This window comes from Cnephaeus nilssonii, assembly GCF_951640355.1.
Source record: "Cnephaeus nilssonii genome assembly, chromosome: 11".
Classification (NCBI taxonomy): domain Eukaryota; kingdom Metazoa; phylum Chordata; class Mammalia; order Chiroptera; family Vespertilionidae; genus Cnephaeus; species Cnephaeus nilssonii.
The window spans coordinates 34,170,672-34,184,808 of record NC_137082.1 but is presented as its reverse complement, the minus strand read 5'-3'; the positions used below and the strand labels follow the sequence as shown (position 1 = coordinate 34,184,808).

Genomic DNA, 14,137 nt, shown 5'->3' with positions numbered 1-14,137 from the left:
GGGACAGGGGTCTGAGCATCCGGGAACCAACCCTGGTAGTTGAGAACTCCACTGGGGACTCGTCCATGTGATTGCGGCCCTGCCGGCCTCGGGTGGAACGGAGGGAGAGCCTGTGCCTCTCCCGGCCAGAGGCACTGATGTTATTTCGGGTTCGGACCTAGAAGCAAGAGAGGATAAGCACGAGGCCTTTGGTGACTGTAGGCATGTGGTGTCGCGCAGGGGGCCCAGAGGACTGGGCTTAAGAGGCAGTTTCAGGTCAACAGAAGTGCATGAGGTATGTGAGTGGGGGTAGAGAAGACTGCCAACTTCCCACTCAGACACTCCCCAGCTCGTGCGATAAGGCGTTAGGGTAGCCAGCAGGGCTGACAGACAATCCACAGCAGACCCCACTGCCTGTCACAGCTGAAACTGGCACCTGTAAATTGGATTGAAAAATAAAATCCAAGTTTACTCTCAACGAAACATGTTTTTCCCCAAAAAGCATTAGAATAATTATTGCATTCTTCAGGAAGGTACTGGATCCTCAAGATGGATGGAAAGCCTTGGGCTTCTTTCTCAAAGTGGCATGAACTTGGGGGTTGCAGACCTGTGTTGGAATCCTACAGAAGAGTTAATGTTGAACCATTGGTAAGTTACCAGAATCTTCTCTCGTCCGTAAAAAGGGGGATGATACACATCATATCCTAGAGCAGAGTGTGATTATAAACTGCACCTGCAATGGTCACCAAGGGTTAGCCGGCTAACATACTGGGTTGCCCGAGAGCAATAAGTATCTTCCATTCACAGAATCCACCCACAGAAGTGACTCTCATAGGTAACTGGCACTGAGCCAACCACCTGCCAACTCTATCACCCTTGGGCACATCCAACAGTGTTTTAAGAGTTTAAAAACTACCATGTGAAAGAAAACAATGATATTTCATAAGCCTTGCTATCATTTTTCTACTTTCAAAACTGTTTACTTCTCTTCCAAGTCCCCCTAGGTCCTAAACATGTGTTGTTTTTTTACCACAGGCCTATGAGTGGTTTGAGATGGTGCCTTGGCTCAGGGGTGGGGACTTACAGCTGGGCTTTCAGACCGAGTCCTGGTTTCCCGGAAGAGTTTTGGCATTATTGGAGTATCGGAGCCATCTCCATCTTCCTCATCGCCATCTCCATCACCCGTCAGATCCTTTATAAATGAAACATGTGCTGCTTCAGGATATCATGAACAGGTTATAAAACCAAAATAGCTTAAAAATGAAGTCAATCATATTAAAAACAAGCAATCTTAATATTGGTCCAAGAGACCTAAAAATATTTTCAACTATCTAATTAGGTTCCAAACAAATTTTACAATAGCTCAAACCATAGGATCATGAAGTCAAGACATGAAAGATAAAACCCCAGTAGAATCAGAAAACCAAAGAAATTGTGTGACGGCAATATACATCACGAAGACTTCTTTGTCTACGCCTTAGACTAATTTGGCTATCTCTAGCAGGGAGACCGGACCCCAGTCTCAACTGTGTGGCCTTCAGTGTGTCCATTCCCTGGGTGGTGTGGCTCAGCTGGTTGGAGCGTTGTCTCCTACAGTGAAAGGTTGTTGGTTCAATTCCCAGTCAGGGTACATCCTCAGTGGGGATGTGTATGGGGAGGCAACTGATCAATGTTTCTCTCATACATTGATGTTTCTCTCTCTCTCTCTCTCTCTGTCTCTCTCTCACCAGTACCTTCAGGGGAGGATAAAATAAAACATACCTTCAGGGGAGGATAAAATAAAATTGGAGCAACAGTACTTCCCTTATAAAACAACAGGGTTATAGCACATTTCACCCAAGGCCAGCACTGAGAAATTGCCCAGGGAGGAGACTTCATTGCTATTACTGGTAACTATCGACCAAAACAGCTGCCCTGAGCCTCTCATCCAGCACACTGTCCCCAGCAGCTGGGTGCCCCCCAGAATAGAAGCTGTAATAAAGGGCGAGCTTTCATTTATGCACTTTTATCATGACGTTGTCCCTTATGCCTGACACTGGTTCTTTGAAAAAAGTTAACCAAGTTGACAAAACTCTAAGGGAATTAACAAGACAGAAGGCATAAATAATGTCAGGAAAACTGTAACTTGGGGAAAAAACTCAAGTAGAAACTCTGATATTGCAATGACTGCGAAAAAATTCCCTAGAACAAGCCAGGTGAGTTATTTCCAATGTGCATCAAAGCCAGACACAGATACATTATATGAGAAATAAAATCATACATCTAATTCATGGAATAGATGCTAAAACATAAATCAAATTCAAAACATAACGTGCCCAAGTTGAAGTTGAACTCATTCCAGGAATAAAAGGACAATTTGCTTCATTAGGAATTTGTCGATTTAAGTAACTGATTATTCAGGTTGAGAAAAAAAGTGATTTCAAAAATTATGCAGGAAGCAGCTAGTAAAAAACTTCATAATTTAGTAAAATAAATGTTTATGATTTTTTAAAAACTTGGCATACAACGGCAGCACATGCCATTCTAAGTGTGAGGTTGTTCAAAGTACTGTGTGCCTAGCAGTCCACAACTCATCATTCAACAAATATTTGGGCCCTGGCTGGTTTGGCTCAGTGGATGGAGCATCGGCCTGGGGACTGAGGGGATCCCAGGTTCGATTCTGGTCGAGGGCACATGCCTGGGGTTGCGAGCTCTGTCCCCGGTGGGGAGCGTGCAGGAGGCAGCCGGTCAATGATTCTCTCTCATCATTGATGTTTCTATGTCTCTCTCTCTCTCCCTCTCCCTCTCCCTCCCTCTCTGAAATCAATAAAATATATATTTAAAAAAACAAACAAAAAAACACACAAATATTTGGGTGGGCCTTGTGTACCCCACTTAATGAAAGCTAAAGGGAATCCCCCTGAATCCTGGAAGAGGCAGAGCAGAGCCCATACCTGAGTATAACTTAGCAGGCTGGAGACCTCTCTCTTGGACAATCGTGAGCTTGATCTGCGGCCTGTGGAGGAAAGAGAACGCAGCTTGTTTTGTGGAAGGGGCAGCCGGGGCTGGTCAGGAGCCATGTCTTCCTTTGCTCATGGGCAACCTTCTGTAGCTTCCTCTTTGGGCTGATGGGATCTCACTTAAGCTGCTGGCATCCTCAAGGGTTAACGCCTATCCACTCAGGACCTGTAGTCACCTCAATGTATTCATAAGGCAACAGGGTACAGGGCCAGGCACATTATACGATCCAAAACAAAACTAGAGGTTCCCATGAGAGAAGGCATCAAAAATTCCTTCCAGAACTGTGCTGCCCAATTCAGTGGCACTAACCACACTTAAATGAACAGTCCACTGCCTCCCACATCAGCCACATTTTAAGTGCTCATATGTGGCTACTGGCTATTGTAGTGAATACAGAAATAGAACACTTTCACCCTTGCAAAGTTCTATCAGACAGTACAGTGTGAGGAGCTGTCAATAATAGGACGGGGCAATACAGGATTTTTTTAACCATCTGGGTTAGAAAAGCTCAGTGAGGTGGATCCCAGGTCATCTGACCTGGGGAACTGCTGAGGCAAGGGAAAGGTGGAAAGAAGCCTCAGCCCCTCCAGCCTGAGTGATTTTCTTCCCAGTCACAGTCCCAGATGCCAGGGAACAGGGTCCCAGAAGAGCCAAAGACCCTAGGCTATGCTGCAACCACCCGCATTGTGACTGGAAAAAAAACAGGGATCGTCGCCTCCTCAAAGTCTCCACTGAGGTGAGGAGAGGAAGGAGGCCAAGGGCTGTGGCAGGGGTGACAAGCGGGCTTGGCTCTGCCTGTATCCTCCTCTTCCCTTCCCTGGGAGGTAGTCGGGGACCAGACCCTCTCCCCACAATCTGCCTGCAGCCTGCTCAAAGGGAGGCTCATGTCCCAGCTGCGGTCCAGTGTCTGTGCCACCCCACCTCCCCACAGGCCCGGCCACCTCTGATCTCCGGGGTGCTGATGGCCTCCAAGATCGGGGGTGACGGCGCGTCCTTGGAGTCAGAAGACTGGTTGCTGCAGTCCCCATTGGTGATGATGGAGTCTTCCCTCCCGCTGGCATCCTCCTCTCTGCTGAGTGGCCTGGTGTCTCCCTTCATTGTTTCCTGTGAGAGGGTCAGAATGGATAGGGTAGCAGTGAAGCAAGGGCTAGAGGGGGCAGCATGCCCCCAAACGTCCCACCTATGGTTCTTTGCCCTCGGGGCAAGAGAAACCCTAGGACATAGGCTCAGGGCGATACTCCTTTCCCCAGGACCCCACCCAGACTGCCCCCACAGCCTGCCCCCCTCACCAAACTCGGAGGCTCAGGACTTGGTTCCATGTGACCAGGCTGCCCGAAGGCTCAGACGCCAGCACCCAGGAGGCTGGGCCTTGGTCTGAGGCCCGGGCTGCTCTGTGCAATTAGCTGGCCACTTCAAACAATGCCATCTAATAACCGCCTGCCTCAGCCTTGACTGCCGCTGGCCTTGGTCCCCTCTGCCCCTGGCCCCTTCTCCCTGCCCAGCTTCTGTGGGGCCTCGGGAAGCCAGTGCATTATTTTCCCTCCTGACCCCTTTGTTTGCTCTCTCTCCCTTTCCCTCAATCTCCAGGTCCTCTTCCCACCGCCCCCTCCTCCCCCACAGAACAGCTTCTCTCTTCTCCATGGCAGCACAAGCCCCGCCCCACCCCAACCTCAGGGACCCATTGGTCTGCTTGCCTGTCGCTCTCTCCTCTCCACCCTCACCAGCTGAGGCTGAGAGTCCCAAGTTCCCAAGAAGGGAAGGGATAAGAGGACGCACAGGCAAAGGACTGGGACAGTTAACAGGAGGCATGTCCCCAATCTGCTCCAGCCTTACCCCACTCTGGGCCTTTGTCTTCCTACTGCTGCTCCTCCTGGTAAATGCACCATCACTTACTCAGCTAAGACCAGCTCAGGCCAGATCTTCACAGATGGGTTCAAGGGCTATGTGACCTTCGACTTGGCCCACCACCTATAACATGTTGGCAGCAAGAACCTGTACCTTTCATTTATCCCTCCTAATGTCATTGTGGGCCCATTTTATAGAAGAGGGAAACTGACACACAGACCTTACTACTGTTAAGTCAAAAATCCCATCTAAGAAGTGGGGCCAATGCAAAACGAGAGCGTAAGTACAGGGTGAGGCCCTCAGACTGATATTTTTTCTTTCTCTTTTTTTTCTTTGTTTAAAATATTTTTAATTTATTTTATTTTACTTTATTGATTTTTTTGAGAAATAGAAACATTCATTTGTTGTTCCAGTTACTTATGCATTCATTGGTTGAATCTTATATGTGCCCTGACCAGGACTCAAACCCACAACCTTGGCTTATTGGGACGGCCTTCTAACCAACTGAGCTATCTGGCTCAGTTGGAAACTAACCTATTTCTTAGTTTCCCAAAAACAATTCCAGAAGTATCTGGTACCACACCTTCATGACGTGGAACCAGGCCTGGGAAAGCTTCCCCAGCAAATGGCTGCCTACAGACACTCCGGACCCGGAGCCCTGTCTCAGCCCCAGAGTCCTGTCTCAGGGACTTACCATGTAGTGACAGATTACACAGGAAGCCAGATGACATGAAATGCCAGACGACTCACGCTAGCATCCCGGGGTTCCTTCTAGAAGCATCTAGTATATAGGGCTGCAGTGGTGACGCTGGTGCCGTGCCCACCAGGGGGCGCTGTGGGGCTCAGTCTGAGGGGCCTATAGCGCCCCCAGGCGGATTCCCAATGTCACCTGGAGGGGGGTCCCAGATCCCATCCTCTGCAACTGTCCATTCCCCAGGCTTGGGTGTAGGGCAGTGATCGGCAAACCGCGTCTCGCGAGCCACATGCGGCTCTTTGGCCCCTTGAGTGTGGCTCTTCCACAAAATACCACGTGCAGGCGCTCACGTACAGTGCGATTGAAACTTCGGGGCCCATGCGCAGAAGTTGGTTTTCCGCTCTCAAAAGAAATTTCAATCGTCGTACTGCTGATATTTGGCTCTGTTGACTAATGAGTTTGCCGACCACTGGTGTAGGGCAACTAGACCTCTGCTATTCTCCACATGGCCCAAGGACCAGTGCCCTTCGCATCACCTGGAGCCAGTTAGAACTGAAGAATCTCGGGCACCATCCCAGACCTACTAAATCAGGACAGACCTTTTCACAAGATCCATGGATGATTAATATGCAAGTTAAAGGGGCAAGGTTCTGGCCATAGCCATATGGCTAAGTGGATAGAGAGTGGGCCTGCGGACTGAAGGTCCCAGGTTCGATTCCAGTCAAGGGCACATACCTAGGTTGCAGGCTCAATCCCCAGCCCTTGTCGGGGCACATGTGGGAGCAACCAATCTATGTGTCTCTCTCTGTCTCTCCCTCTCCCCTCCCTTCCACTTTCTCAAAAAATCAATGAGGAAAAAAAAAGTCCTTCCACTCTCTCTAAATAGCTATAAAAAAAAAATATCCTCAGGTGAGGTTTAAAAAAAAAAGATACTGTTCTGGTTATAAATGTATATACTGATAGAGAGTACAATGTAATATTTACACATGCACACACACACACCCGTTGGTTCTAGGCTGTGCAGGTTCACAGTTCCTCAACACATGTTAAGGAATCTCACCAGCCCCAGGGAAAAAGAATGCCTGACCCGGCCTAATAGGCTGCTTCTCAGTACCTTTCCCTACCAAGCCCTGACCTGGAATTAGAACAGGCTACCTGACCTATGGCCAGTTCCGGTGAGATCAAACAGGCAGAATCCCAGGAAAACTGCTGGAGTGTGGTTCAAAGTAATAATTCCCTGCATTTCACTCCAGGCCAAACCAGTGAACTAAGTAACCTGGCAAAAGGTGGGAGGCTGGGCCATTGAGTGTAAGACACCAGGAGCCCTGTGGAGGGGTAGACATGGTTTCTAAATCAGGAGCTGGTAGCAGATCATATGCTGAATCAAAGTGCATGACTTCCCTCTCATCTGGGGGACCCAGAGTTCCCTCAGACAGCTCCTAACGGGGTCAATTAACTAGACAGGCCCAGGTGAGCCTGCTGCCCAGAGCCAGCAATGATTAACCACCTCAGGCTTCCCCCCAGGGCTCAGCACTGCCAATTTGTGCTGCAGGCCTGCCTGAGGGACGTGTGAGCAGAGCACCTTCCCAAAGCCAGATCTCAACATTCAGGAAACATCTGTCCCTAGAACCAGATCCATGGGACCTGAAGGAAGATTCAGGGAAGAAAACCAACCAGCTACCTGGGTGCCCCAGGGTGAGCTGGGCAGGTAAAAATACTCTTTCCAGTTACATAATTCAATGTGATTTCATAAAATATTCGCTCTCGCCCTAGCTGATTTGGCTCAGTGGATAGAGCGTCGGCCTGCGGACTGAAGGGTCCCAGGTTCAATTCCAGTTAAGGGCATGTACCTTGGTTGCGGGCACATCCCCAGTAGGGGGTGTGCAGGAGGCAGCTGATCGATGTTTCTAACTCTCTATCCCTCTGTCTTCCTCTCTGTAAAAAAGTCAATAAAATATATTTAAATATATATATATATATATATATATTCGCTCTCTGTAGTTTTCATCAGAGGGTTTGTGATAACATTAACTACCCTGGGCTGCCTTTCTGCCACAACCTGCACCCAGCCCATTTCCTCTCTCCCGTCCACACTCTACAGCGACAAATAAAGCCAGCCTCCAGGTGTGGACTGCTGCTGAAGTCCTTCCATCTCCCTATCACCTGCCTCCTTATTACTCAGGTTTCAGAAACCACATCTCAAAAGCCGGGAAGGTTTCTCCCACAGGCCTCTCTGCTCCTCAAGTAAATATACAAACCCTCTCACCTGATAATAGACTAACTTTTTCAGTGTTTACCAGATGCCAGGCATTCTTCTGTGCTTCGCCTGTATTAATTCATTTAATCCTTAAATGTGGTGAATACTGTTATCCCTATTGTATAGATGGATAAACTGAGACAGATAGGTTAAGTAACGTAAGACATACTTGATCAATGTGCCTTGAAGTGCAATCGTCCAGGGAAGTTAAATAAGAAAAATACATGCCCTTGGCAACAGGAATAAATTAGCACCAGGGACTGGTGGGTAAGGACAGATACACACCTCCCTCACCTCATCCCATGTTATCTCAGTTTGGCTTCTGGTGATTCAAAGATTGGCATTTTCCGGATAATGTGTTCTCCCAACACAAGCCAACTGCTTTATCTAGTGTGATCATGCCAGGGCTAGAGGAAAAATTGGCTGGGTTACCTCATTGGAAGAGGTGGCACCTTCCTATGAGATTTTTCCAGAATGGCTGGCATACCAGCTTTCGAACTGCACCTCGTCATTCCACTGTTGTAGTAACAGTTCCCCAGTTCCTACTTAAGCTAAAGGCAGTACAAACATCTCTTATCCTGTACCCCATCCTGAGGCAGGTCCTGTTATCAATCTGCTCTCAACAGGCTCAGATTAGTTAAGTCACTCAACAAAGTGGCAGCACCAAGACTCATGCCCAGGCAGTCCAGGGCACGTGCCTGTAACTGCTGTACAGGAAACAAGGCCACGGAGAATATATTAAAGTTCTGACAATGCATCCTCCATCCCAGGAGCTATAGTTTTTTTTGGCTGAGGGACATGATATACCAACTGAGTGTTTAGCTAGACAGGAGGTGGTGATCCAACCTCCTGAGGCAGGGTGAACTCTGACCCTTTCCCAGAGGCTGGGGTCCAGCATGTGATTGAGGGGTGTGCAGCCGTGCGAGGTGGGCTCACCCTCAAGGTTCTTCCTGCAAGGCCCTGCCTCATTAGTGAACGGTGCTTGTGTTCAAACTGAACCAGGTCAGATGTGTCCAAATGAGACGTGGCAGACATTAAGGATGAGTGGCACCCCCAATTAGACCCTGGGAGGAGGCCCAGGAACTCCCCCCAAGCCTTCTATAAAGCTGAGAAGTGATGTCATTCATTTCCTGTAGGCTGGCAGCAGCACCTTGTAAATGTTAATTGCATTAATTAAACTCACAATGCAGAAAGGGAGGCTGGAGGGTATTACTAGGAAGTGAGACTGAAATAAAAAGGGAGAGGTTGGAAGATCTTCCCACCTCCCCTATTTTAAAACCTACGGGCGGGGAATCTAGCCTTCTGAATCTCCCCTCGAAGGGCTCAGGTCTTTTTGAGCTGTTCCCACTGTCCAAGATTCCAAAAGAAGAGCTGAGATGGACCACTCATTATGTACCTCACCAAAAAACAAGCGACTTCTGATTGTCCCACTTTACAGAGGAGTACACTGAATCTCAGTGGAAGCAGATCAGCCGACCCCCTGTCCAGGCTCACACAGCAACAAAATGATGGCGATTTAGGCCTCATCCAAGGGACAGAACTTGAAAACATCTTTAAAACAATGTGGCAAATACAGTTATAAAGTTAAGCCCCAGGAAGAACACCACCCACGTGCGTAGAAAACAGGGAGGCACCAGGCAGGGGGCCCAGGAGGCAGAGCACAAGGTCCCAGTGCATTGCCTTTGCTTGATAAGGAAATAACCCCTAAATTCCAGAAGAGAACAGGCTCGCAGGAAAGCAAAAGCCTCCAATGTTCTTCTCAAACCCCAGTGTTATCATCTGTAAAATGAAGTGACCCTGCCTAATTAATTCCCTGGGTCCGTGGTCGGCAAACTGCGGCTCAAAAACTGCGGCTCGCGAGCCACATGTGGCTCTTTGGCCCCTTGAGTTTTTAGCAAAGGCCAGCTTAGGAGGACCCTAATTAAGTTAATAACAATGTACCTACCTATATAGTTTAAGTTTAAAAAATTTGGCTCTCAAAAGAAATTTCAATCGTTGTACTGTTGATATTTGGCTCTGTTGACTAATGAGTTTTCCCACCACTGCCCTAGGTAATTGGTGCTAAGGATCCCAAAGTAGGTGACAAAATCCTGAGACATGGAAATAACGCATTCTATGCGATCTTGCCAGACTTCCCAGCTATGCCTCACACAAAGCAAAGTATCCCTTCATCCCTGATGACTCAGAAGGCATTTGAGAATTGCTCAGTGCCTCTAGGTCTTTGTACAGTAAACACCATGCCTTGGAATATTGATCAGAATTATCAAAAGAATTGATCCCGCCTTAGCCGGTTAGGCTTAGTGGATAGAGCGTTGGCCTGCAGCCTGAAGGGTCCCGGGTTTGATTCTGACCAAGGGCACAACGCCCGGGTTGCAGGCTCGATTGTCAGTAGGGGGCATGCAGGAGGCAGCTGATCAATGATTCTCATCACTGATGTTTCTATCTCTCTCCCTTCCTCTCTGAAATCATTAAAAATATATTTTTAAAAAAGAAAGAAAAGAATGAGGTAACTAGCCCTGCCAGCTTAGCTTGGTGGCTGAACATCGAGCTAGGAACCAGGAGGTCAGGTTCTATTCCTGGTTAGGGCACGTGCTGGGGTTGCAGGCTGGATCCTGAGTAAAGGGTGTGCTGGAGGTAGCCAATTGATGCTTTGCTCTTGCATGGATGTTTCTCTCCCTCTCTTCCTTTCTCTAAAAATCAATTTTTAAAATATATTTTTATTGATTTCAGAGAGGAAGGGGAGAGGAAAAGAGAGATAGAAACATCAATGATGAGAGAGATCAATGGTTGGCTGCCTCCTGCCCACCCCCTACTGGGAATCAAGCCGGCAACCTGGGCATGTGCCCTTGACCGGAATAGAACCCGGGACCCTTTAGTCCGCAGGCTGATGCTCTATTCACTGAGCCAAACTGGCTAAGGCTTAAAATATTTTTTGAGCCCTAACCAGTTTGGCTCAGTGGATAGAGCATCGGCCTGCGGACTAAAGGGTGCCAGGTTCAATTCCGGTCAAAGGCATGTACCTTGGTTGCGTGCACATCCCCAGTAGGGGGTGTGCAGGAGGCAGCTGATTGGTGTTTCTCTCTCACCAGTGTTTCTAACTCTTTATCCCTCTCTCTTCCTCTCTATAAAAAAAAAAAAAAAAAATCAATAAAATATTTTTTAAAATATATATTTTTTGAAAAACCAAAAAGTTACCTGATGATAGATAGGGTAACAGGTTTCAGGTCTACCCACCTCAGCAGTGGTGCAGGGTAGCAGGCCTGCAGACAAAGCATCTTAACCCAACACATCTGTGCATCATACCAGTTCTGTGGCTCCAAGCCCAGTGGAGACTAGGGTCTCAAATTTAACAGCATTTCAATCAAGATTCCACTCCTCACTAGCTGTGTGGCCTTATGTAATGTTGACTATTTAATATTAGAGCAATAATATGTTAATATTTATTTTTTTTAATATATATATTTTTTTTTTATTGCTTTTTTACAGAGAGGAAGGGAGAGGGATAGAGAGTTAGAAACATCGATGGGAGAGAAACATCGATCAGCTGCCTCCTGCACACTCCCCTCCGGGGATGTGCCCGCAACCAAGGTACATGCCCTTGACCAGAATCGAACCTGGGACCCTTGAGTCCGCAGGCCGACGCTCTATCCACTGAGCCAAACCGGTTAGGGTAATATGTTAATATTTAATATAACTGTGCTTATAGCTTCACACATAACATCCTAGGACAGTTCAAGACACTGGGAAAGGCCACTCTTACCCATTCATCAGATAGGAGGTTCCTGCTAAGCTTCAGGAACCATGCTCGGTACTGAGAATCGATGAAGGCCAGATAGCCCCTGTCTTCATGCAGCTGCCAGTGGGTTCAGAGAGGGTGTAGGGAAAAGAAAGCTAGGAGACAGTTACGATAACAAGGTTGGTTCACCCCAAAATCTACACTATTCTTACACTACAGATACCCTTTTGCCAAGAGCTCAAGACGAGATTCTACACATTTGCTCAGAATTTTCCAAATCCTACTACCCAGTTACACACTGCCTCCCAAGTAACCCAAGAAAACCCAGAACAACCCTGAAAATCTGTCAACAGCACCTGCCTGTTCAGGCATCCAGCCTAGTTAACACTCCATTTCTCACCGCATCCCCGGTGAGCTGGTTTCCTTCCACTCACTCTCAATGTCTCCTGTGGGTTCCATTGCTGCAGCTACATGGCAGAGCAATGCCTGCTTCTGCTGCTTTAGCCAAGTTACAGAACACAGCCAAGGAGCCAGGGGCCAGGGGCCCAGTGAATGCCTGGGAACCAGCCCCAGCGGTGGCCCAAGCATGTTTACTTGCCACAGGAAGCAAATGCAACTGGAAACAAATGCTACTTAGGAAGAGGCCCAATTAACCTAACATGGGGCTGCAGGGAAGAATGGAAAATAGGTACGCCCCACGTCCCCTTCTCCAGCCTGTTCTAGAGGCCACCAGTCCTCTACCCAGCATGCAACAGCTGAAGACTTCTGAGGGCAAACTGAGACCTCCCGCCGGGCTGACACCCCCTGCCCCCCCTCCACCCCCCTACCCCGCAGTACCCTTCCCCTACAGCCAGGCCTGTACCTCCTAGGCAGGGCACCAGAAGATTCCTTTGCTCTGGGAAATAAGACAGACCCAACAGCCAAGAAGTTCCTTCAGATCTTGGGAAACCAAAAGACAAGTTCAAGGCATTGTCTCACAAAGAAATCCTTCAGTACTCAAGTCCCAGACAATTTTGGTTGCTCTCAAATACAGCGATAAAGTTTGAACAGTAAAAAATAAAAAACAAAACACCAAAAACACAACTATATTCAGAAATAAATATTAAAGGGATCACTAAACACTAGAATTAATCTTCTCAGGGAGATCAAAACAAGATGAAGATACCATTACAAATGCAATTTGTAGAATAAGAACTCTTCAAAACACAGAACAAAAGTTCAAACAGAGGGTTGGTAGCTGAGGATATCACCCAGAAAATAAAACAGTAAGGGCCAATGGTCACTCAGCGAGTATGGCTCAGTGGTTGAGCGTGGACCTATGAACCAGGAGGTCATGGTTCGATTCCTGGTCAGGGCACATGCCTGGGGGGTGGCGGGCTCCATCCAGTAGGGGGCGTGCAGGAAGCAGCCAACAGATGATTCTCTCATCATTGTTTCCATTTCTCTCTTACTCTCCCTCTCTGAAATCAACAAATGATCACGGAAAATTCCACCAGGCCAGGAGAGGCAACATCTGAATAAGAATTATAGAATGAGAGCAGGAAAAAAAACAAGGAAGATGATGATCCAAGAAAATTTATTCCCTCAACCTTAAGATAGGGTCCCCCTCCCTTCTCCCTCCACACCCCCTTCTTTCACACATCTGATCAGCATCAACCTGTCCCCAAAAGGAAAGTTATTGGTTAAGAACCTTTCCCCACTGACAACTATTTATCTCCCACCCATCCACTCAGGCATTTTTGGAAATGCATTTCTAATTTCCTGCTCATAATCTTTTCAATGGCTACCGCTCTCCCACAAATTTCAAAGGCTGTAAAAGTCAATTTTCTGGAAATTTTAAGTTTAATTCTTATGTCGCAAAACTAAAAAGCAGAGTGGTTGGGGTGTGGGGCACAGGCCGGGGTTTGCAAGGGCAGAGGCCGTAGACCACACTGAATGAATGGAAATCTCTGTGGGTGATGTGACTTAAGTGCTTTGGTCAGGCAAGCTGGTCAAAGCTTTGCAGATTCCAAAGAATCTCTTCCCACTGTTACCCCAAACTACCTTCCATCAGGCCCAACGTGACAGCAGTGCCTTCTAAATCTAAGACTTCACCCCTCTTCCCCATCTGTCCTTTCCGGGGTTCTTGTCCCTTCGTTTAGGTAGGGCTCCTGGCCCTGACTACCCTGTTCTCCATGCTGAGGAGAAACGTGAGGTACTTTGGGACTGAGCTCACAGGTAATGATCTGTTTCTTTTTAGCATCAGAAGGTGAATTTGACTTTTATTTGTATGAAATACAGTGAATATCACTTTTTGAAATATTCAAATTCTCTACACAAAACAGTCCCCAAATTCTTTATTACCTGGAAAACTCGGGAATGCTAACTAACTGAGACTGCATTTCTTTCAGGAAGTGAATCACAACCACTTACCAATATTTGAGTGTTTACTACATAACATGCAACATTTATTGAACCCTCAGTATGTGCGTTTTTTAATCTGTAGCAACTCTATTTAAACTTCAATATCCCCTGGGATTGGCCAACAATTGTTATTTTTCAGATGGAACAACTGAGGCTCAGGTCACTGGTTTATAAATGAAGCAAATAGGACTCTAAATCAAAAGTTAATTTCAAAGCCCAAACC

The 14,137-nt window shown here is 47.4% G+C and overlaps 1 protein-coding gene across 5 annotated transcripts in view; it reads right to left on the bottom strand.

The window, feature by feature from the left end:
* Nucleotides 1-14,137, bottom strand: part of DNMT3B (DNA methyltransferase 3 beta) — a 37,804-nt gene that overhangs the window by 19,727 nt on the left and 3,940 nt on the right. For 3 of the 5 annotated variants that reach the window (XM_079784156.1, XM_079784155.1, XM_079784158.1), the window contains exons 2-5: nt 3,921-4,083; nt 2,913-2,974; nt 1,064-1,171; nt 32-157 (exon numbers count right to left, since the gene is read on the bottom strand). In XM_079784156.1, coding sequence (XP_079640282.1) covers nt 32-157; nt 1,064-1,171; nt 2,913-2,974; nt 3,921-4,077 — 453 coding nt within the window. In that variant the 5' untranslated portion in view covers nt 4,078-4,083. The remainder of the gene's footprint in view (nt 1-31; nt 158-1,063; nt 1,172-2,912; nt 2,975-3,920; nt 4,084-14,137) is intronic. The other 2 variants (XM_079784157.1, XM_079784159.1) reach the window with 1 other exon arrangement.